This window comes from Punica granatum, chromosome 3, assembly GCF_007655135.1.
Source record: "Punica granatum isolate Tunisia-2019 chromosome 3, ASM765513v2, whole genome shotgun sequence".
Lineage (NCBI taxonomy): Eukaryota > Viridiplantae > Streptophyta > Magnoliopsida > Myrtales > Lythraceae > Punica > Punica granatum.
In genome coordinates, this window is record NC_045129.1 from 12,938,360 (window position 1) to 12,960,254 (window position 21,895).

General features: G+C 36.5%; 2 protein-coding genes and 1 pseudogene across 3 annotated transcripts; 1 reads left to right on the plus strand and 2 right to left on the minus strand.

The window, feature by feature from the left end:
• Positions 1-2,306, minus strand: LOC116200982 (60S ribosomal protein L7-3). Of its 2 annotated transcripts, XM_031532017.1 has the most exons (7): positions 2,162-2,306; positions 1,479-1,665; positions 1,261-1,358; positions 1,119-1,176; positions 728-807; positions 542-644; positions 1-447 (listed from the first exon to the last, which is right to left on the minus strand). In XM_031532017.1, exons 2-7 carry the CDS (start codon positions 1,656-1,658, stop codon positions 232-234), a joined length of 735 nt encoding a protein of 244 aa, XP_031387877.1. In that variant the 5' UTR covers positions 1,659-1,665; positions 2,162-2,306; the 3' UTR covers positions 1-231. The 2 variants fall into 2 exon arrangements, with proteins under 2 accessions (XP_031387877.1, XP_031387878.1); XM_031532018.1 differs by lacking the exon at positions 2,162-2,306 and having other exon boundaries at positions 1,479-1,683.
• Positions 2,307-7,453: 5,147 nt separating this feature from the next.
• On the plus strand, positions 7,454-9,963 carry LOC116199088 (receptor-like protein 14). The gene is made up of 2 exons (XM_031529385.1): positions 7,454-7,875; positions 7,998-9,963. Exons 1-2 carry the CDS (start codon positions 7,852-7,854, stop codon positions 8,997-8,999), a joined length of 1,026 nt encoding a protein of 341 aa, XP_031385245.1. The 5' UTR covers positions 7,454-7,851; the 3' UTR covers positions 9,000-9,963.
• Positions 9,964-17,911: 7,948 nt separating this feature from the next.
• On the minus strand, positions 17,912-21,895 carry LOC116201430 (annotated as a pseudogene).

Consider the following 21,895-nt stretch of genomic DNA (forward strand, 5'->3'; position numbering starts at 1 on the left):
TAAATGTTGAAGTGCCTATGCTTTGTAAAAAGATGACATAATAGCCAGGACGGCAAACTTCAGTTCCAGTTAACTAACAGAGCCACAACAAATTCTGCAACATCATCAAAACTCATCTTAAAAAAGAGCCAAAATTGTACCCCAACTTCGAAAAGAACCATTCAGCTTCTATAGTCTGAGACATGATATAACTCCAACTCCCGAAATAGAAAAAGAGAGTAAGGTTCGGCATCAGTTCATTCTCCTAATAAGCTCGTTGATGTAGTTCTCACGGTTTCCGGCATCTCCGCCCTCCACATAGTGGTTCCTCTTCTTCTTGAGCCCACCAAGCGGAGCCTTCAGCTTAAATGGCCATAGGAAGTTGTTCGCCTCCTTGAAGTGAGGCCCAACGGTCATTATTTCATGGATGAGACCTTCCATGCAGATGATCCCGTACTTCCCCAGAGCCTGCAGATTCTCAATCCACGAAGCTTAGTTAGCAGAAAATACTCTCGAACCATGCTAAAGCTAAGAAAACAGAATGAGGAAAAGCGAAAAGAACCTGCTCAATGACCGAGTTGTCAGTGAGGGCAATTCTCTGGTGGTTAAGCTTCCCGTATCCCCTCTTGTAGATGAGCTCCCTCACACTCTTCAAGTTGGGATAGCTGAATGACACGCGTGCATGTTTGTTAAACAGAGTCCCAGCAGGGAATGGCATTACACAGCTCCAAAGAAGAACGGCACTTACCCATAGGTAACATAGGGCTCAACCCTACGAAGCATGTTAATTGTAGCTTTGTTCACCTTAAGGAAGACACCATTGAAGATCTGTTCAAGTGAAATAGGCATAAGTCAATCGTATTATCTTTTCAGAAGAGTGACTTGTAACAGTTTTATTAATATGATAAAACAAGTGCTCCTCAAGTGATCATAGAACAGCTTGAGGTTGAATTACTCTAATTTAACCTGGAACAATGCATCTACAGTTTTCTGCCGTCCTCACGTGTCAGGACAGCTCATTGCTATTGAATGGTACCAACATGTTGAACCATAGAAAAGCTCTTCTTGAAGTGAAACATTAAGAACTACTATTCCAAAGTCTTACTATAAGAGCTAAGAAATTGACTGCAACAATGTACCTGTCTCAGACGCAGGAGCTGCAGGATCTTCCTTGTCTTCGGGTCCACCGCGTTGATCCTGACAAGTCCAAAGATTTAAGCTATCAGAGCTAGAATAATGAATTTTGACTTAGTTGTGCATACTGCAGACACAAGAACATACCCACGGATGCGGACGATAAACAGAAGCTTAGCTTCGGGTTCAACATAGAAACCGCCCTTCAACTTAGCTTCGCGCTTCAAGCGAATAAGCTCCTTTTCCTGCAGAACATCATCAGATGCAAGTTTAGCACACAACCAAGATTTTATAGGAGGAAGACAAACGAGGTCTGATCCACAATCAAAGAAACAGGAAAATCAGAGTTACGCAGGACAACAAACCTGCTCCTGGTATTCCGCAGCGAATTTCTCCGCTTGCTTGAAAATAACCTTCCGCTTCTCTCTGGCCTGTTTCTTGGCGGCCTCGGTCTCTTGCTTCTTAGCCAGCGCCCATTCCTCGTTTCTCTTCCTCTTCTTCAACACCGACTCTGGAATCACTGCCTTAACATCTTCTCCACCCATCTTTTACCTATAACAACATTCCCCGAGTTTCTACCAATCATCAGACTATAGCACACAATCTCCCAAAACGAATAAACCATATGATTCAGTGCTGCCTGAGGCTCTAAGAGAAACAAACCCCAACAACCAAACAACAGATAACAGAGGGAACAAGCTTCAAATGCCAAGCTACTCAAGTGGTTTTAAAACCTATGGATCTACAGGCATAAAAATCCCACTTTTCGATTTATTTCATACTGCATATGAACAATAACAAATGAAAGACTCTTCTTTTCTTCCTTCCTGGGAATCTCTCATAAGCGAAAGGGTGAGTAAGTCAATCAAATGCCAATTGCATCAAAGAAACCGAAACAGGCAAGTTGGAAGCTCAAAGCAGACACAGCCTCCATGAAACTACAAATCAGCAATAACCCACCCCACCACCCCCTAGCAGATCAAGTGTATAGCAACTGAACTGAAAATGAGGATCAAAATGACATTGGATTGATGGAAAATAGGCTTACTGGGATCGCCGGCGTTGTTGGGCTTTCCAGCGAGCGGCGCCGGTAGGGTTTCTCTGAAGAGACTGGAAATGGAAGACGAGTAGGGTTTTTTAAGCTCCGGCTATATGCATCTTTCTTAACTCATTTACGGCTGCGATTTCTAGGTAGCTCAAGGCCCGATCTTGACCGTCGATAGGGTATCCCCTTGGGCCAATCCATCTTAAGTTTTTGGACCATGGGCTCCGGAGATAAATATTGGGCCCAAAGTCAGTAAAACAGGCCCAGTGTCAGCCCAGACAATTTAGCACTTCGGCTAGTAAGAGGTCTTACAATTCTTTTGAGCTGAAAAACAGAACGAAAATTATCCAGTCCTGGGCGGGATCCATCCAGGATGAGCTCAAATAAATATAGTCGACTGTAAGTGCAATACAGTCGGCTAAAACTAAGGTGCACTCAATTATGTTGCACTTTGCAATCGATTATATTCATTTGGAACTCTAGACAGATCTAACTCAGAATCGGATAAGTTCCCAAAACAAAAAGGGTCTTTATTATTTTTTTTCCACATTTTCTCATAATTCAATAACACAATCATTACAACTCAATTAAATATATAAATATATATATATATACACACACAAAGTTGGAATAGGCTCAACTCTATTCCCAAACAAGACAAATTTCTTGCATTTTCATTTCCATTTTCATCTTATAACTTTGCATGTTTCACGCTTAATTCTATTGTTTTCTTCATTTTACTCATGTACTTCTCCTTCCCTATCTACTTTTAGGCTTTCATTAATACTTTTTATTTAATTTGATGACTTAATTGTTCACTTTATAAAAGTGGCTACTTGGATGATATATCATCAATTTTCTAACTCCCACTTAAATTGAATGAAGCTTATTCCAACCAATAAAATAAAATACGATCTAGATATTCACTTTCCTCTAATAAAAAACTGAATTTTTAGTTCTAATTTGACAAATTGTTCATAAATAATTAAAGTTGAAGAAGATAAACTATTGCTGATCAATACAAGGAGGCCCGAAATAAAACATATTAAGCACATGAGAGTGAACAAATGGGTAACAATTTAAAAAAGGAAAACCATATCACGAGATTATTCTCATAATCTTTTTTCTAAAACGTCTGAGAAAATGCTATAGTAGATTATAGTTTTTATTTTATTTTTTTAACTTTTCTAAACTATTTAGTTAAATCTAGTAAAAAGAAAAAGTACACAGTATAGTAATTTGTGTATCATGATAGTACGCTAATTTTTTTAGTCCCTTAAATATGAAAAATTTATTTATACCTACAAAATTTTCAATCGCGTCATTTATTTACCGGGTCGAATCCAAAATTCAACAAATTTGAAGGTTCGTTGACGTGTCCAAATAGCATTCGCCATGTGTCTAAAGAGGTCAATTGGCCACCACCGCCTAAATGAACCTCGTCGACAACCTTCGGTCTTCCATCCCGTTTCTGTCTTCTTTTTTTTCCTTTTTTAATTTTTTTGTTTAATGTTAATTAAAAATTTTGAAAATATATATTTTTTATTTTTTAAAAATGCCACATCAGCTCTGTTAAGGGAAAAAAAGTTAACGTCAGCACAAAAGTTGCAAAATAGTGAAAGGTCGAAAATAGAAATAGCAAAAAAAAAAAAAAGTTTAGGACGAAATTGACAAAAAGTGTAAAGGTCGAAGACCAAAAGTTTTTTTCCCATTAATAAAGCATGTTAGTCCCAGCCATAAACAATAATCCTACAGGGAAGTTTCAAAAGAAATTCTAGATTATTTTGTTCTTTACAGTGATTTGGTCGATCCAGTTGGCAAAAATGAGGCCATCTTCGAGAGCAAAGTGTTTTCTCTTTGTGATTTGATTGAAGTCATATTCCTTCATTTGTCAATTTTGATTAAGGCAATATGTGAAGACTTTTCATACTCTGCATTGGATTTATTTCACTTTTCTGATAGTATTCGTAAACGGACAAATTCGAGAAGATCCGGACCAGCAATCTCTTGGTCAGTTCCTCCTTTGAGGTGGTTGAAATGGAACATGGATGGCTCTTTATTAGGGAAGCCAAGACGCTCTGTCCGTTTGTTTTCAAGGTTAAAATCACAAAAATTTTAACTTTAACTTTAACTCAACTTACTACATAACAAAAATACACATTTTTCAAGTCAAAATTTTAACATTAACTTTAACTCAACACACTACACAACATTTGTCTTTTTCCACAATCAAAATTAAAATTACTTTAACTCTGAAACCAAACGCACTGTGGAATTAGAGGTGTTCTTCGCAATTCAACTGGGAACTTTATTTGCCTCTTTGCTTCTCCAGTTGTCATCATTGAATCTAATCTTGCTAAGTTAATTGCAATAAGGAAAGCTCTCCAACTGACTTTTGGCTCTTCTCTTATTATTGAATCTAATTCTCTGAATGTGATTGATTGGATGAACAAGAGCATTGAACTTCCTTCGAAATACCAGGAAATGTTCATAGACATCCATCTCTTTGCTTTGCACTTTAGCTCCATCAGGTACCAATGCTCTCCCAGGAAGAAAATTCAACCTCTAATTGGCTTACTAAATTAGCGATCAACAAAGAAGCCAATAATTCATAGCTTGGATGTAATTTCTTCTTTCTTTGTCTTTCCACTTTCTATTTTGTTACACCCTTCTTCATGTGAGGTTTCCTTCTTTCCTCCTCTTTTGTATTCTCATAAGAACTCTTGATCACCATGTGGTTATCGTTTCTTTATTAATGAAATTCATGTGAGTTATCAAAAAAAAAAAGTCTTTTCTACGTGTGCATGCAGACACATATGAAGTTTACAAATACGACGCGGCTTATTTTAGTTGTTTCGATTGTTGTGAAGAGGGAAATCAAATAAGTGCCATATAGAATTGCATGTCAATATTCCTTCTTCCGAATATCTTAAGAATAGATGATTGAGTATGAATAAATTAAAGTTCATATGACATATGCAGTCTGATAATTTTGTCAAACATTTTCGATAATTGCAAGGTTCTTGTTTGCCCACAACAACGGAGAGAGTGTCTACTTCTCGGTTAATGGCGGATCCTTAGCATCATTTTCCGAATGCTTCACTTGGAGACGCGCTCCAAACTGATCTATTCGATTATGTCAGGGTCCACAGTTCTTAGCTAATTTACCTACTATATCAAGCTACTTCATGTCTTTTTATTATGTGTATAGCACCAACCCCCGTGCACCAATAAAGCTCGGGCGGTGTGGCTCATTAGAGCATCAAATGAAGAGTAATAACAATCGATATATGAGGCTTAATTTATCATATAGTACTTGTCTTAGGTGAATTTATGTACTATATATTGACATGCTCTTTAAACTAAATCTTACTTTCCAATATTTATTTATTTCTTCTTCTATTCACCATTAGCTTGGCCTCTTATAGTTAGCAAGGATTGAAGAGTACAATGATTATTATGAAGCATAATTCATGTCAATTAAGTTCTTTGTTGTTGGCTTTACCTTTCCTAATCTACGGGAACCAAATATGCTACCTTCCTAATCTATCCGAATGTACATGGAAAAGTATTATACATGATAATACAAAATCCCTAGTATCCCGTAATAACAAACGAAATGATGAATGTGTATTGGAATCTTCTCTTATAATTCTTGAATTAAATATTTACCATTGTGAAATGAAATTTATCATATCCAAAGTTGTAGGATAAAAAATTGGATTGTAATATAATACAAACCCCACGATCCATTATTTTCATACTTAATTTCTTATAAAGTTATAATGGAATTTTCTAAACAAAATTTGCAATTCACGGACTCAACAACCTAATAAGCCATACGTGACCATTTCATTGGAGATTTGATGAAGAGTATCATTAACATAAATAAGTCGCATTTTTCTCATCTCAAATTTAATACTATACTAACATGATTTAGTTCAAATAGATCAGCATTTATTCCTCTTGAGTAAGATATCGAATTCGAGTATTGCGAATGAAGAAAATCCACGCTGGGAGATTTCTACCCCTCAGTGAGTCGACCCGACTCGGATTAGATTATTTGGGGTTCCTTCGACTTTCCGATCCAAGGGTAAAAATAAAAACTTAATATAGTACATTTGTTCTTGTAAGTGTAATCCATACCAGGTTCATTGCTATGGACAGTCGAAAGATTCTTTTATTATTGCTGTTGGAGGCGAAATTGTTTCCCAAAAAATATATTTTCTTTTTTCCTCTTATATATATTAACAACATAATGATTACTTTATCATAATTAATCATTATTTTTTTCAAAATTCAACAACACAATCATTACTTTATTTCGACTATTTATTATTTTTTCCAAAATTTAACAACAAAATCATTATTTTCTTTCAACTATTCATTACTTTTTCACATTTTTATTATAATTCAACAACACAATCATTACAATCCAATTAAAATCAAAATTCAACTCTAAAACCAAACACAACATTTTAGAATAAGATCAAAAAATTTACGCTACTACTAATTATTCTAGCTGAATATGCATTTCTTTAGAATTGTGATATTCTCATGCGGGGTGAGATCTACTGATTATTTAGATTTACTCAGTAATCGACTACTAATTAAGCAAGAAAAATATGCATTCTTTAAAAAAGAAGAATGTGGTACGTACAGGTACTTTTAGAATTGTGATATCCTCGTGCAGGAGGAAATAATCTTTCGGATTATTTAGGTTTACGTCATCGTAGAATCTATTTTATTTGCTTTATTATTTATATTTCATTTTTATCATTATCATACTAAGTTATATTTTTTAGTTTATATATTTTAATATTTTATGAATTTATACTTCATTTGCATAATGAATTATATAGGCATATCGCGTGCAATGCACGCACGTAATTACTAATCTTTGAAAGTACATACAGTGAAATGCGGTGGTTTAAATGGTTTTAGGACATTACTTACCTAAGTAAGCTGCCGAACTATCATATTTCCATGTTTGAATTTTTCATGGTTTCTGATTGGACTCGTTCCACACGTTAATACGAAACTTGACTCAAAGTCTCGAACCACGTCAACTGTCAATTAATGTGGTGGCCCGAAGACAATTCCACCGCAAACCAAAATTTGGGTCCGTTCACGGACCCAATTTTTCCAGAGACTCCCATATATGGATATAATAATGCAAGAGCTATCATTTTCCATAGACTTATAGATGGATAATAAATAAATAATTTATTGACTGCTACCCACCGAAAAAATTAATTTATTGGCTTCTGGATTGCCAGTGCTTTCTATGAGCGCTAGTGCCTGAAAGATGACCCAATATATACACTACAAACTGGTTTGAGAAGGCTATATCATGTATCATATATTCATATGGGTCTGTTCTTGGGAGAGTTCGATGAGAATGAAGTTGAGTTTAGCGCGTATATTATGTGTGAGGACTATGGGGGTGATGATGTTGCTACTATTAGGTTGTGAACTGACTGGGAAGGCATTAGGATGTAAGGAGAGTGAGAGACTGGGGCTGCTTAACGTCAAAGCCGCCTTCAACTTCCCGAATGGAACCGCTCTTCCAACATGGCGTGCTGATAAGGAAGACTGCTGCCAATGGGAGGGAATTGAGTGCAGCAACATCAGTAATACTATGCAGGTGACGAAGCTCCAACTCTCTGGACTCCCGCAGCCGAGGTCTCTTGATGCTGGTGCGCTCTTCCCCAATGGTCAGTATTATGAAGATTCTTTGTTTTAAATTGGTCAGCCCGTCATGGCATATATATATAAATAGAGGAGTTAATTCATCAGCATAAATAATTTGTGGCTTCCATTTAACTATCTCCAACAGGCTTGTGCGAATTGGCAAGCCTTGGCAAGCCTTGAGACGTTGTCTATCAGTGGGAATGAACTCGCCGGCAGCATTCCACGCTGCCTTTTCAACATGACCACCCTTCATACCCTCGACCTTTCTTATAACCATTTCGGAGGTGCCATTCCACCTTCACTCTTCTCCAGCCTCAAGCTGCTTGAATCTCTCTCTCTTTCCGGCAATGCTTTTGAAGGCTCATTTTCATTTGCTTCACTGGCAAACAGCTCTAGGCTCAAAGCGTTCGATCTCATAGACAATTACCATAGACTGAGTCTCGAAACAGAGGATGCTCCATATGCTTCGTCATGTCAGTTAGTCCTCTTTCGCTTATCAAACTGCATTCCCAGCAGCACGCATGGTTTTGTTCCCAGTTTTCTAATGGAGCAGCATGACCTGGAAATATTTGAACTCTTCAATTGTCGCTTGGAGGGAAAGTTACCAAGTTGGTTACTGGAGAACAATACAAATCTAGCTTTCTTTAATCTGATGGGTAACTCTTTCTCGGGTAACTTCAGCTTGAATTCCAGCCTCACCAATTCTAACATGCAGTTGATCGATCTGTCCTCCAATTCTTTGGAAGGAGAGCTCCCTTCCTACTTTGGCAACATCTTTCCGTATTTAGGGAATCTGAATGTATCCGGAAATTCCATGCAAGGTAGAATCCCTTCTTCAATGTGCCTCACTGGAAGGTTTTTGATGATGTTAGACTTATCGACTAACAGATTCATAGGAGAGCTACCAGAGCAGCTAATTGGCTGTGAAACACTACTATACTTGATTTTGGCAAACAATAATTTGAGTGGCCAGATACTACCAAGAGCAGCAAACATGCCAAGTTTGAATTATCTATCCTTGAGCGACAATCAGTTCTACGGGGAGATTTCAACAGGGTTGCTCAATAGCCCAGACTTCATGTTTCAACAGATTGGCATTCGCGAATTCACAAGTTCCCGATGGGACATTTACAATATCCCGCTATAGCTTTGCATGGGCGCTTGCTTCCCCATTTCCTTATGCCAGTACTCCTCGTGTGGGTGGGAATGGTGTAGAAGTGCCGTTTACATCGAAGCATAGGTTGGAACCATATGGAGGTCGAGTTTTGCCCGTGATGTCTGGGCTGGACCTCTCTCGCAATAATTTGTCCGGCTCCATTCCCCTCCAACTTGGCAATTTGAGTGATATTCGTTCACTGAACCTCTCGTACAATCATTTGAGTGGATCAATTCCGGTTACAATCTCTAAATTGGACCAAATAGAGTGTCTAGACCTCTCACACAACAACTTAAGTGGTGAGATACCACAGCGATTGATAGAGCTCTACAGGTTATCGACGTTCAGTGTGGCCTACAACAACCTGTCCGGCCGGACACCGGAGCCGAAATATCAGTTCGCGACCTTTTATAAAGAGAGTTACGAAGGTAACCCCTTTCTATGTGGGTGGCAACTGGGGAATTGCAGCACTTCGGGGGGGATCGCCAACACCGCCACCTGCAGAGCATCAAGAGGACATCTTCAGAACCGCCTTCACATGGAGCTTTGCCGGATCGTATGCCATGGCATTCGTCGGAACTGTCATCGCCCTCTGTCTCAGCTCATACTGTTGGACTGTCTTCTTTGATTTCATTTATAGGCACATCCCGTCATCCCGTACTTTTATTGATAGGCTTTTTACTATGCACTGAATAAGAAGAAGTCCCTCTATGTCCTCTAAAATATGCAATATATGTTTTTCTGATGTTATTTTTTATGGCAACTAGTAGTATAGTACGTGCGTTGCACGTGCTTCACGTAATAAAAAGTTATGCTATTCTAATCACAAGAAATAATGACAAATTTTGGTTTACGTGCTAAAAAAGCAATTATTGAAATCAAACTGAGCCTTTCGGATTAAGTTTTCTGAACATTCCAATTAGTTAAGGAGATATGTTGATATTTTTTTTTTCTTTTGGTTGGAAGGTTTGTGAAATTTCGGTTTTTGGCAACATGATGAGATGCATAGGGACACGTCAGAACCAAATGGACAAAGCACCTAATTCCTCAACAAGGAATAAGCAGGTCCCTAACCCTACAAACTAGTGGTGTTTATTTTTACTTAATAAAAAAAACTGAATAAAAGTTAGTTATGTGGGAAAGTGAATGGAAAGAAAAGGGAAAAATGAGAGATGATAGTCTAAATTATCATTTAATGATTGAGTAAAAAATTATTTAATGAATAAGTAAAAAAAATTGACTTAATACGTAACCGAAAAAATTGTTTATATGTACCAAAAAAATTTGTGTTAATAACCAACATGTATTAGTTCAAACAGTTTGATGCTTGTTCCACTTAATCAAGGTTTCGGATTTGAGTCATTGTGAATGCAGAAAATCCTCTATGTGAGAGTTTTACCCCTTAGTGGGCCGATCCTGCTCGATTGGATTAGTCAAGCCCCAATTAAGCTTTCAGCTAGTAGGATCACACCAAAAAAAAGAAGTTGAATTAATAAAATGAGTTATTTTTCATTTATTGATACCCTTAATCTCTCCTTAAACATTTTTTCATTATTATCTTTTCTTCCCTCTTCCTATACATTATTTTTTTCGGTTGAAAGAGGGGCTTAGCCCGAGTACAAACTAAAAGCACTTCCTATACATATTTTATATTAACTAATTAAGAACTTATTTTTAATCACTCAATTTATCAAAAAAATATCTAAAAATTTCGTAGGAAAATTTCATATATATATATATATATATATATATATATATATATATAGTTTTACACAACCATCGTTTGAGAGCATATAGCCTTTGCTCGCCAGCGTTGCCATCTACATTTGTCTCGATCCCGATATAGTCTCGACATGAAGAAATGTTAACAATGGGAATACTTATGCCTTAGTAATGTATTTAGTCTTAAATCTTCCTTTCTATCAAAATATTAATAATCATTCCCTCTCAACCCACAAGTTCTCATCTAGCTAGTTTATAATAATATCAAAAGTTGTACATTCTTCCTAACCGAAAAATCTCTTTAATCTATGTGTTACTCTATATAATATATAATTGCAAAATGGAAAGGGAGGATTAACGTTGTCACTTCAATCTTCATTCCCTCAGCTCCTCATGGACTGATCTATCACGTACCCCTTGACATTAATTAAGAATTTTCATTTATTACATAATTGACATTTATTAACCCATCACATTTATTAAACCAACACATTAATTGAACAAAGAAAATTCTCAAAAAGAAAAAAAAATAACATAACATTAATTAATTCATAAAATTAATTTATTTCATGCACAATTTAATAGAATTATTATCTAATGATCTATATATAAAATATATACAATGGTACAATAATCATGTGTAACATGCAGGGGAAGCGTCTATATTCACCAGAAAAGAAGCGTCTATATTCATTTATTTCATATTTGTCTTCACCATTAATTGGGCTCTTATAGTCAGCAAAAATTGAAGACCACAACGATGGTTACGGTGCGTAATTTTTGAGCTAGCATCTATCTTGAATCGAATTTTTGAGTTGCCTAGATGGCCAAGTTGACCTTGAAGCTGCCGGCGGGATCATGGTTCTATCAGTCTCATCCGAGTGGCTTCTCTTAGGAGATGCTATTGGGGCTTTCATATCCCGTCATTGTATTTTTTAGGCCTCTGGCCTCCCCACTACCGAAAGGGGAAAAAAAAATGTAAGCAATATACAGGCGGTCTTGTCGAGTCAAATGGGCCTTATAACCAAATGGAGTTCCTGCAACTTCGCTGGGAAGCTCAATATTTGCATTTACAGCTTTGTAGTCATCCATATTAAGAATTGGAGCTTATTTTTTAAATATTAGGACTCGAGCTCGACCCATACCCAACCATGGGCTGGATGTATATTACAACGTCCCTAAAATGGTCCCTCACCCCGTGGAGAAATAGGTCTCTCATGTGGGACAAATAGCGGGTCTCGACTTAAATTGGGTTGGGTCCAAAAAACTGAATTAGATTAGGTTGGGGTCAAAGATCCTTCCTCGTTTAACCCTGAAAGGGTTGCTTAGGAAGAAGCATCCTCCTGTTTCGTCAGTCAAGGCAAGATTTATATAAAGTCTGTCATCTTTCCCAGGAAAAAGCTCTTGGATGAGCTCTACCAGCGGTGCCGGGAGTTCAATCCACTGTTTGTGCTGAACCAATCATTACAAAAGGCACAATCGAGGAAACTATTGTTTGATAAGTTATTAAGTTTTCATGAGGCGTTTTGCTTGCTCAAAGAAGCAACTCAAGCTCAGAATTCAAATAATGATTCCGGATCCATGGAGTTAATATTGGGAGATGAGGAATGATACTGACTCTCATGAACCCAAAATCGTTATTTGAATATATTGTGAGCTTGAGTAACCCCTGGGGCAAACAAAACACCTTTTGACAGCTTGACGAAGTATCATACAACATGACTCTTGGATTGCATCTTTTGTTGCGACCAGTTCAACAAACAATGGACTGACCTCTGGATATCTGAAGAATAGATGATGGAGTATGAAGAAAGTTCAAATGACATGTGCAGTCTAATAATTTTGTCAAACATTAATTTCCATTGAATTACAAGGTTCTTGTTTGCGCACAACAACGGAGAGAGTAATGGCATATCCTTAGCATCACTTTCTGAATGCTTCACTTGGAGGTGCACTCCAAAAGGATCTATTCGATTATGTTAGGTTCCACAGTTCTTAGCTCAATTTACCTATTACATCAAGCCACTTCATGTCTTTTTATTATGTGTACAGCACCAACCCCTGGGTACCAATAAAGCTTGAGCGGTGTGGCTCATTAGCGCATCAAATGAAGATATGTACTATGCTCTTTAAACTAAATCTTACTTTCCAATATTTATTTATTTCTTATTCTATTCACTATTAGCTTGGGCGCTTACAGTTAGCAATGATTGAAGAGTACAGTGATTATTATGGTGCGTTATCATGTCCATTAAGTCACATGTCTATCCTTTTGGTCTCATCTAAATAGATATGTAGCCTATAATAAGCATGTAATTCAAAAGAAAATATTAGTATTAATGTTAATTAAATAGTGTGTGTATATATATATATATATATATCACGTTGCTCATCCCAATTTTTAGCACTAAAAAGGAAAAAGACATATAAGCAGAGCCAGTTGATTCATTATTTTTTTCCTTTTTTATTTTTATTTTTGCAGGTAAGCAAATAATTGAAGAGTAGACATGGAAGCAAAATATAGACGGTCTTTGGAGGAAAGTGGGCCTCATATCCATAAGGAGTTCTTGCTACTTCGCTGGGAAATTCAAGATTTCCATTTATAGATCTATACTGATCCATGCATATTGGAAATTAGAGCTTCCTATAGCATTACTTAGCCCAGACCCAACCATGGGTTGGATGTATATTTCAACCTTAAAATGGTCCACCATCCCGAGCAGAAATAGGTCTCTTACAAGGGACGGGTTTAATGGGGTCCTGACGTGGATTTGGTTGGGTCCAAAAACTTGAAATGAAAAAAAAAAAAAGAGGAAAAAGTAAAGGTACTATTATTCTGAAGATTTTATATCAAGTCTGCCATCTTTCCCGGAAAATAGGTCTTGGATAAACTCGACTAGCAGTGCCAGAAGCTTAGTCCACTGTTTGTTGAACTAATCTCAATAAAAGATGCAATATGGGGTATTATTATTAGATTAAGTTAAGTTGTCATGAGGTGCTCTACTTTCCCAGGGGGCTAGCTAAAGCTCATAATTCAGATATTATTCCGAATACATGGAAGACCCGAAATCGTTATTTGAATAGTAAGCTTGAGTAACTCCCTTAGGCAGACAAAACACCTTGTGACAACTTAATTATGTATCAAACAAAAGTACTCCTGATTGTCTATTTCAGTGCGACCAGTTCACCTTATGACAAAAGCATCTTGTTGATTGACAATTTAAAAATTAACATCGGGACCAAGATGGTGAAAAAGCAAAAGATTGACGATTAGATAGATAAAAAAAAATCAAAATAGTAATTTCATGGGGTATGAGAAAGTATATGTTTTAGCTATTGTGAATAAACATAAACTTGCCTTTGAATCAAAATTTTCTTATGATTCAGTACTCATGTTCCACCTATTGCTTTCTATCTTCCATGTTTCTCTCTAAAGCTTAGCCTAATTGTGCTTCCACGTTTGGAACCAGTCTATGCAACGGAAGAAACTCATAAGTTCCGGTCGAGACTGATCGAAAACGTTCTTATGAAATACGAGCTTAAGAATGACACATTGAGAGGGTGTGCAGCTCCTCGTTATGATGATATAACAATGGATGAGATTATGGATAAGAATGCATTCGGTAGATAAAACTAGAGTGTCTGGTATCCATAGCATAGCAAAGCTAACAAGTACAACCATGAATGATATTGCTTTGATTTGTATAATTTTTCTAGCTGTTCCATTGAGAGTTGACTTTTCATTAGACTTATCTGATTGTTTATGGACTTATCTGATTGTTTATGGATCAGTTAGTTAGTAGAGGATCCAATTTCACGAGATATGCTCTGAAGCTTGTTTAGCAGGTGGGATTTTCTTGTAGCACTGTGCTATAAATTATGATAACCTTGATGTCACATACTGTACTTGGTTTTGCTTCGTAGTATTGGTTATCAAAATAGATATTTTCATTTGTACCTAGCAGTAATTCAGAGCTTTTCTATCCTTAACAGGCTTTTAACTTATCGACCTTTTTCAATTTTTGTCCATCATTTCTATTCATTATAAGAAAATATGAAGAAAAAAAACATGAAAAAGAAGATTGCCGTCATCAACGTGCTAGGGATAAGGCTTATAGGAATCCTTGAAACTGTTTTGAAATATCTTGCATATTAGGTGATTCTTCGAGGTCTTTTATTTATTTATTTATTTATTTATTTATAACTTTGATCCTATAAAGCCCAATTTTTCAGCATGATACTTTACTTGAGCGCTCCTAAAATTTGTCAATTATTTATTTTATTAATTTGAGTAGCTTATTTAATTGAACTTATTGCTATTTTCAATGCAAAAACTAGATCTTGAGTCTTTGGGGTAAAGATATCAGCCTTATGCTATCTCTTGCTGATCGTGGTGTTGTAACTCAGAGGATGAATAACTGTTGTGCTTCTTTGATTTGAGACATTTATAGTGTGTTTAGTTTTAGAGTTGACTAGAGTTGAGTTTTTATTTTAATTGGGTTGTAATGATTGTGTTGTTGAATTATGAAAAAAAATGTGAAAAAGTAATAAATAGTTGAGAGAATTTAGTATTAAAAATTAAATTTAATATAATAGAATTGTATGTGGGTTTATGTATGAGACTCACCTTTTTTATTTTGAAGGGTTAATTTTTATTATGTAGTGAGTAGAGTTAAAGTTAGAATTAAAATCTTAAAATTCGATTGCAAAACCAAACAAAGTATTACGCATTTCCTGATCAAAATGTGAGTCCTTTCTTAACCGTGAAATCATTATTTAATATAACAAAGAAAGAATGTGAACTAATTTCATTTCTACATTATAGAATGATTTAGGGGGTTCTAGACGGTGCGTTTGGATTCAGAGTTAAAATAACTTTGATTTTGATTGTGGAAAAGGACAAATGAGTTGGGATTATAAATTTCACTTGGCAAACGTGTGTTTTTATTGTGTAGTGTGTTGAGTTAAAGTTAAAGTTAAAATCAAAGTGATTTTAACTCCAAAAACAAGCACGCCTTAGTTTCTAGTTGTCTGGGTGATTGTTGTTGCAAATGCAATTAATCATATGGTGCTACTATTAGCTTAAGTTACGTATTTCATGTTTTGGAGGCCAAAGTATGATATATACAATGTTGTATAAATGCTGGAGTCCATATGCTAAGAAGAATGTGGAGCCTTGATGGAAAAAATAATATTGGACTTCTAAATGGAAAGAAAACGGAGGATTCTAGTGGGATGCTCTTGATCGTTGCTGATTGAGATTAAAGTGAAAGTTTTACTTGCTTTTCCATAGCACAACATGTTTTCTATTGTTGATTTTTCGCAGAGCATGCTATTCTTTTGCTTACATCGTTTAACATAGACTTTGCTTTCTCCTTCTTTCACTTCGGCTTTGGCTGTTTTCGGTCACGCATTGGTGAATTGAGAGGAAAGAATGATAAATTCTCAAACTCCAGTTTTTCCAAATAGAATAATCTCTTCCTATATATATAGGATTGTTGATATCAAAATCACCACATAATTTATAATTGCTTTTCATCTAGGTTGATTTGTCAAAATTATAAGACTCCTTGTATCTGTTATCTCAGGTAATCAACCTTGAGGAAGAAGCTAAAACATGATGATGGAAAGTTTCGATTCTCCATGATATTCTTGGTAATAAGTTGATATTGTTATCGAATGTTACATCTTCTAGTGCATTTGGTAGATCAAATACAAAGGAAAGTAAGATTTCTCAATTCCGTTGCTGTTGAAAATATAAAGTATTAAACCTATAGATCTTAATGAAGCTCTTGAAGCTGGCACACTGACTTTCTCAATGACATGGTAATTATTGTTGCATAGGATAGTGTAAGCGCGGTAAAAATGCCTTTTGAGGATGGTTGAAAGTATGCCTTCAAGAGGTGCTAGACAGCTCAAAAGCTGAGGTAAGTAATTTCTCTTTGAATTAATTAGTATTGTCTTTGCATTAGATACTGAAAGAGTTGATATTAAATTTGACCCAATTTTTAGTTTAATGAGAAAGTATTATGCTTCTAATGGAATGAGACATGGACACTTCATAGATATAATTATAATATTATGGCAACTCTTGTAAGAGGTTGGGTGATTTTGAACCATTTGATGTTTATATCTTTGCTCGTATTTTTTTATGAAGACATGGACACTTCACAGATATCATATAATTATGATATTTTTTTTATGGATGTAGATATGATATGTTATCTATATTATATTATGTATTATGAGTTATAGATAGCAAAGGTGATACATATAAATTGTGATTGATTCAACTCTGAAAAATATTATTACCATTAAAGTTCTTTTAACTTTTTGTGGGCGTGGATTTATTTCAGTGCATTTACAATTAGATTATCGAATATATGTTCTTCGAGTTTTTGCTTTTTCTCGCACATAAACTTTTGTAGAATTTTTGAGTTCTTCAAATATATATATGTGATATTAACATAAGACACGATGTAACACCGTATGAACCTTGACAATGTCGAAGTCCTGACAATGTCGAAGTCCTACTGTCATGGCTAGTAATTATCGTTTTCAATTTTTTATGTATAATCTTGGCAAAGTTTGATTTTTCAAGGTCTATATTGATTTCTCTTTTTTTATGCAATTTTTCTTATCTTATTCAAGAAATTAAATTACCACTGGCCTTATATATGTAATAATATATTGTTATTGATTATGGATTATTATTTGCAACATTTAATAACACATGCTTCATATAATAAAATTAACAAAAAAAAAAGAGATCATGCTCTATCCCATGCGTAGGACTCCACAACTAGTGAATCAAGCTTTTCTAAAATTAACCTATTGCAATCAACATAAATTATGATGTTTATAGATATGTACTTTCTATAAATTTAGAGATATCTTTAGGAAACTAAAATGAAAATCATTGTAGGAATCCAAATAATCTTCCATATAAAAATTTGCTATTAACTTTATTAATATTTTAAATTATAATTACAATAAAGACATTATCGATATAAAAGTCATATATATTAAACTGATGTAAAATTTATAAGAGCAAATCTCTTTAAAGTATTTTAGTGTATCAAGCTCTATAACAAAAACTTATATTTATTTAGTGAATAAAAATTTTAAAAAAATTTTAGTTACGAATTATTTTATGGATGATAAAATTAAAACAGCTAAACTTTTCTTTGCAAATAATATTATTTTTTATGTTAATATATTGAATGCATAATAAATATCCCACTCCTACTGTGTCTTCATCCCCAGTTTGTACATCTTCTACTGTGTCCTCTGCTTCATGAGTAGGATCGGGTTTCACGCTGACTGCTTCTGCCAAGGAAGATGCAGGATAGACGAACTACATTGCTTCAAATAACAGACATGCGATCATCAGAGAAAGATGATCTTAAGGAGGCCAGCCATGTTGCGAAACGCGAAACTTAAAGGTCAATCAGACCCAGGTATGCAAGTTCAGTAAAGTGCAGACCAGTTACATATCCGACATCATGATAAAGTCATAAATCAATCCCGTCTAGTTAATAGTGACTAGACTCGCATGATTGTAATGGTGGTTGTAGTTCCTCCTCCAGAGGAGTGAAATAGTGTTCACCAAAGCCATTGAGTCCAAATGAAGAGAGAGAATAATTAAGCATAAGAAATTGATAAAGTCGCATCTTATTTTTTAAGTGGGACACAAGTATAGCAGCAGTGACTGTAAGTAGAGAAACTAACCTTCATCAGTAAAATTGGAGTCAAATACAACAGCATTAAGATGCTGCTTATGGAAAACCTGCACCTTATTCAAGTATTTCAACACAGCTCTCATCCAGTATTAGATGCAAACAGTAACCAACAAGAATCAAATAGAAAACATTAAGTTATCAAAAGACGGAACGTCAGCGACAAAATCCAACAACTACTCTGCGTCAAGTACGCAAAATAAACAAGCCTGTCCAATAATCGGCTCATATGAATTGCAGCCATTTATAGCAACAGCAATAGAGTAATTTTGCAGCTTTTGGCATTTCAGATAGTTGACGGAGCAATACTCGATTTGCGCCACTGCTGGCTGAAAGTGACTGACTGCTCCAGGATTGTGCTAGATGCACATGAATAAAAGATTCTAAAAACAAAAGAGCTAATAAGCAACAACGTACCGCATGAAGGGGCTACCTCGACTTTATATCCCACAACCGTAAATAGCTATCGAGCCCTGGACAAATGTAAATAGCTAGATGCACATGAATAAAAGATTCAAAAAACAAAAGAGCTAATAAGCAACAACGTACTGCATGAAGGGGCTACCTTGACTTTATATCCCACAACCGTAAATAGTTATCGAGCCCTGGACAAATGTACCTATACTATTAAATTTCCAACGACTTATACGGACGTGAACCCATATCCACTTAAAAGCTAAACTGATAAGTGTCGATACCCAAGCCTCATATAACCTCATGGTTATTCTTTCATTTTCCAAGTAAGATTATACGGACTTTGGTCTATATCCACTTAAAAGCTCAAACCTCATATATGCTCATGGTTATTATTTCATTTTTTTTTCATGTAGGATTATAATTCCCAACACTTACTTCAGTGAATCACAACAGAATAAAGCTTCTTATAGTGAGAGGACAAAGTAACCATTGAATGGACTATGGACCCAGACAAATGTACCACGACAGCAAACGCCTGCTCATTATTCTAGACACATGGCTAACATTTTTTTCCTCTTTCCAAAGTAGTTCTACGAAAATCATGTATAAAGTGTCGGATCCCTTATACAGCCTATCAACAGTACAGACAAATATAAATTGCAAAATACCAACATGTATGTACGGTGTCATATCTAATGTACGTGATGCTATGATCATTGATCAATGGAAGCACACACTACAGTAGGAAGGATGGATCATGCACTCACCACATGATGCTATCACTGCTAACATGGGATGCCTAGCTATTGACCGAATGCTACCAGAACACTTCCCCAAAAAGCTTCCCAACATTTTTCCTTCAACATAATCCACCCACTGGTTCGATTACTTCAATCAAACTGAAAACCAATTTTCAACCAAATACCTGAAAAAAAGAGGAGAGAAAACAGCCTCAAGTATCACCACCATTATAAAAAAAGTTTCTACGATTGCAGAGACCTGTCCGCATGTGAAAAGAGGCAAGATCCCTGGTACCATTTCCCACATACACGGTATAACCATCCAAATCTTCACACACAGCTTTGATAGCAGTTTCCCGGAAACCAAATGATATGGCAAGTCTTCGCTGAGCAGAAATATCATAAAGGCGAACCTGAAACAGAAATGAGGCTTCCACTTTTACAGACTGAATGGGTAGAGAAAATGTGGAGATGCAATATGTACTAGTGCATGAACATCATGAAGAAACTTTCATTTACAAAAGACAAGGCACACCACCTTATACTTCTTAACAGCTGAGAGATATGACTCTGTTCCAGCCGGCAATTCATTCTTTACAAAAAGATCATTTCAAGGAGGAAATGACAAAGGCATGCGAGAGATAACGCCCCCTTTGATTTCCAAATTTACTCTTTCAGTGACAGGTCTTAAAGATGAATGAAACAGTGACAAAATGTCAGCTCTAACCAACTAGCCCATCGATTGAGATAGAAAATTAGTAGATGGTTAAGGTTTACCTGATGGCTGCCGGTGCCAGCAACAATTTTGCGATGATCATCTTTGCGCAGGAATGTTGCAGATGTAAACCAGGTTGGGGTAAAAATACCAAGGTTGTTTCTAGGAGGCTTCGCGGGCAGAAAAAAGATAAATTCCGATATCAACCTGCTGCATAAAAAAATTGATCGTCAATGTTTTATGGCTGAAGAAAAAAGTTCACAGGTTGAGCATTCCAGATCTTGGCACCCTTGCGACCATCCCAAACATTAACTTCAACTCCTGTCCTGTTTCATAACAAAAATCGCTATTGAAAAATAACGTGAAAAGAAAAAAGACATCAAGTAAAAGCTTTGAACTCCAATCAGCTACAGCATGCTCAAGATCGTGTCAAAGGACTCAACCTCCAAATACGGCATAACTTTCACTAGCATCAACTAAAGAACATAGTACATTTCCAGCATCACAGACCTTCCGTAAAGTAGCAGAGTCAGTAGAGGCGGTACGGCATAACTTTCACTAGCATCAACTTTAGAACAGAGTCCATTTTCAGCATCACAGACCCTCCATAAAGTGGCAGAGTCAGAGACCTTCCCTGTCATGGTCCAGGACAAGGCGGTACTTGTGATATTTCTGCTTGGGAATTCATGCACCCACGACTAAATCGCTATACATCTATAATTTTAATATAATTTTGTTGTCCCTGGAATAAAAAAAAATCCATAGTTACCTAAATCGTTATTTTTTCCATACGACTGAATATTCAGTCACTGAACCAAAGAACCTCTCGCTGGGGCTAGATGACGTCGAAAAAGCTGATGTCGCAGGATTCCAGCCCTCCGAGCTGCACCATCCACTTATGAGCGGCTTCACTGACGTTATCGTCGGTCCCTGCAGAAAAAACAAGGTCAGTACACCAGACTGATAAATCCATCAAAGGAACCCACACTGACCCCAGCGCCACCCACCGCTTCGCCGTCAGGTTTACTTCCACATTGGTGATGTCTCTGCCACTAGACAGAGCAGCCACGAGGTATCTGCCATTCACGTGATTGATGACCGCCAGGACGGAATGGAAACGGGCAACTATCTCATATGTACTCCGGGTGGCCTGCGTGAAGCCGGGGACAACTGAGGAGGGACAGAGTGGGGCCGAGTCAATGCTCAGGCTGACCGTCACGTGGGAGTACTTGACCCGGAATAGGCTGGCCGGGTTTCTTCCCAAGAGCGAGATGTTCCAGCTGGTGACGACGAGGGAGGAGGAGATATGAAAGGACATGGCGGAGGATTCCCCAATATCGAATTGAGGAGGCATGGTAGCAGGTATCACAAGGAAAACGATGAAGGCAAGGGATGGGAAAGAAACGATGAGCCACACCAGGAACTTGCAAAAGCAGATGTTTCCAGGCCGGGATACCTGCTCGATGCGGTCGGAATCAATATGGTCTGACATGGTTTTCCACTTGATGGATGGTGGTCGAGAACCCCACGCATGGGCTTTACTCATATATATAT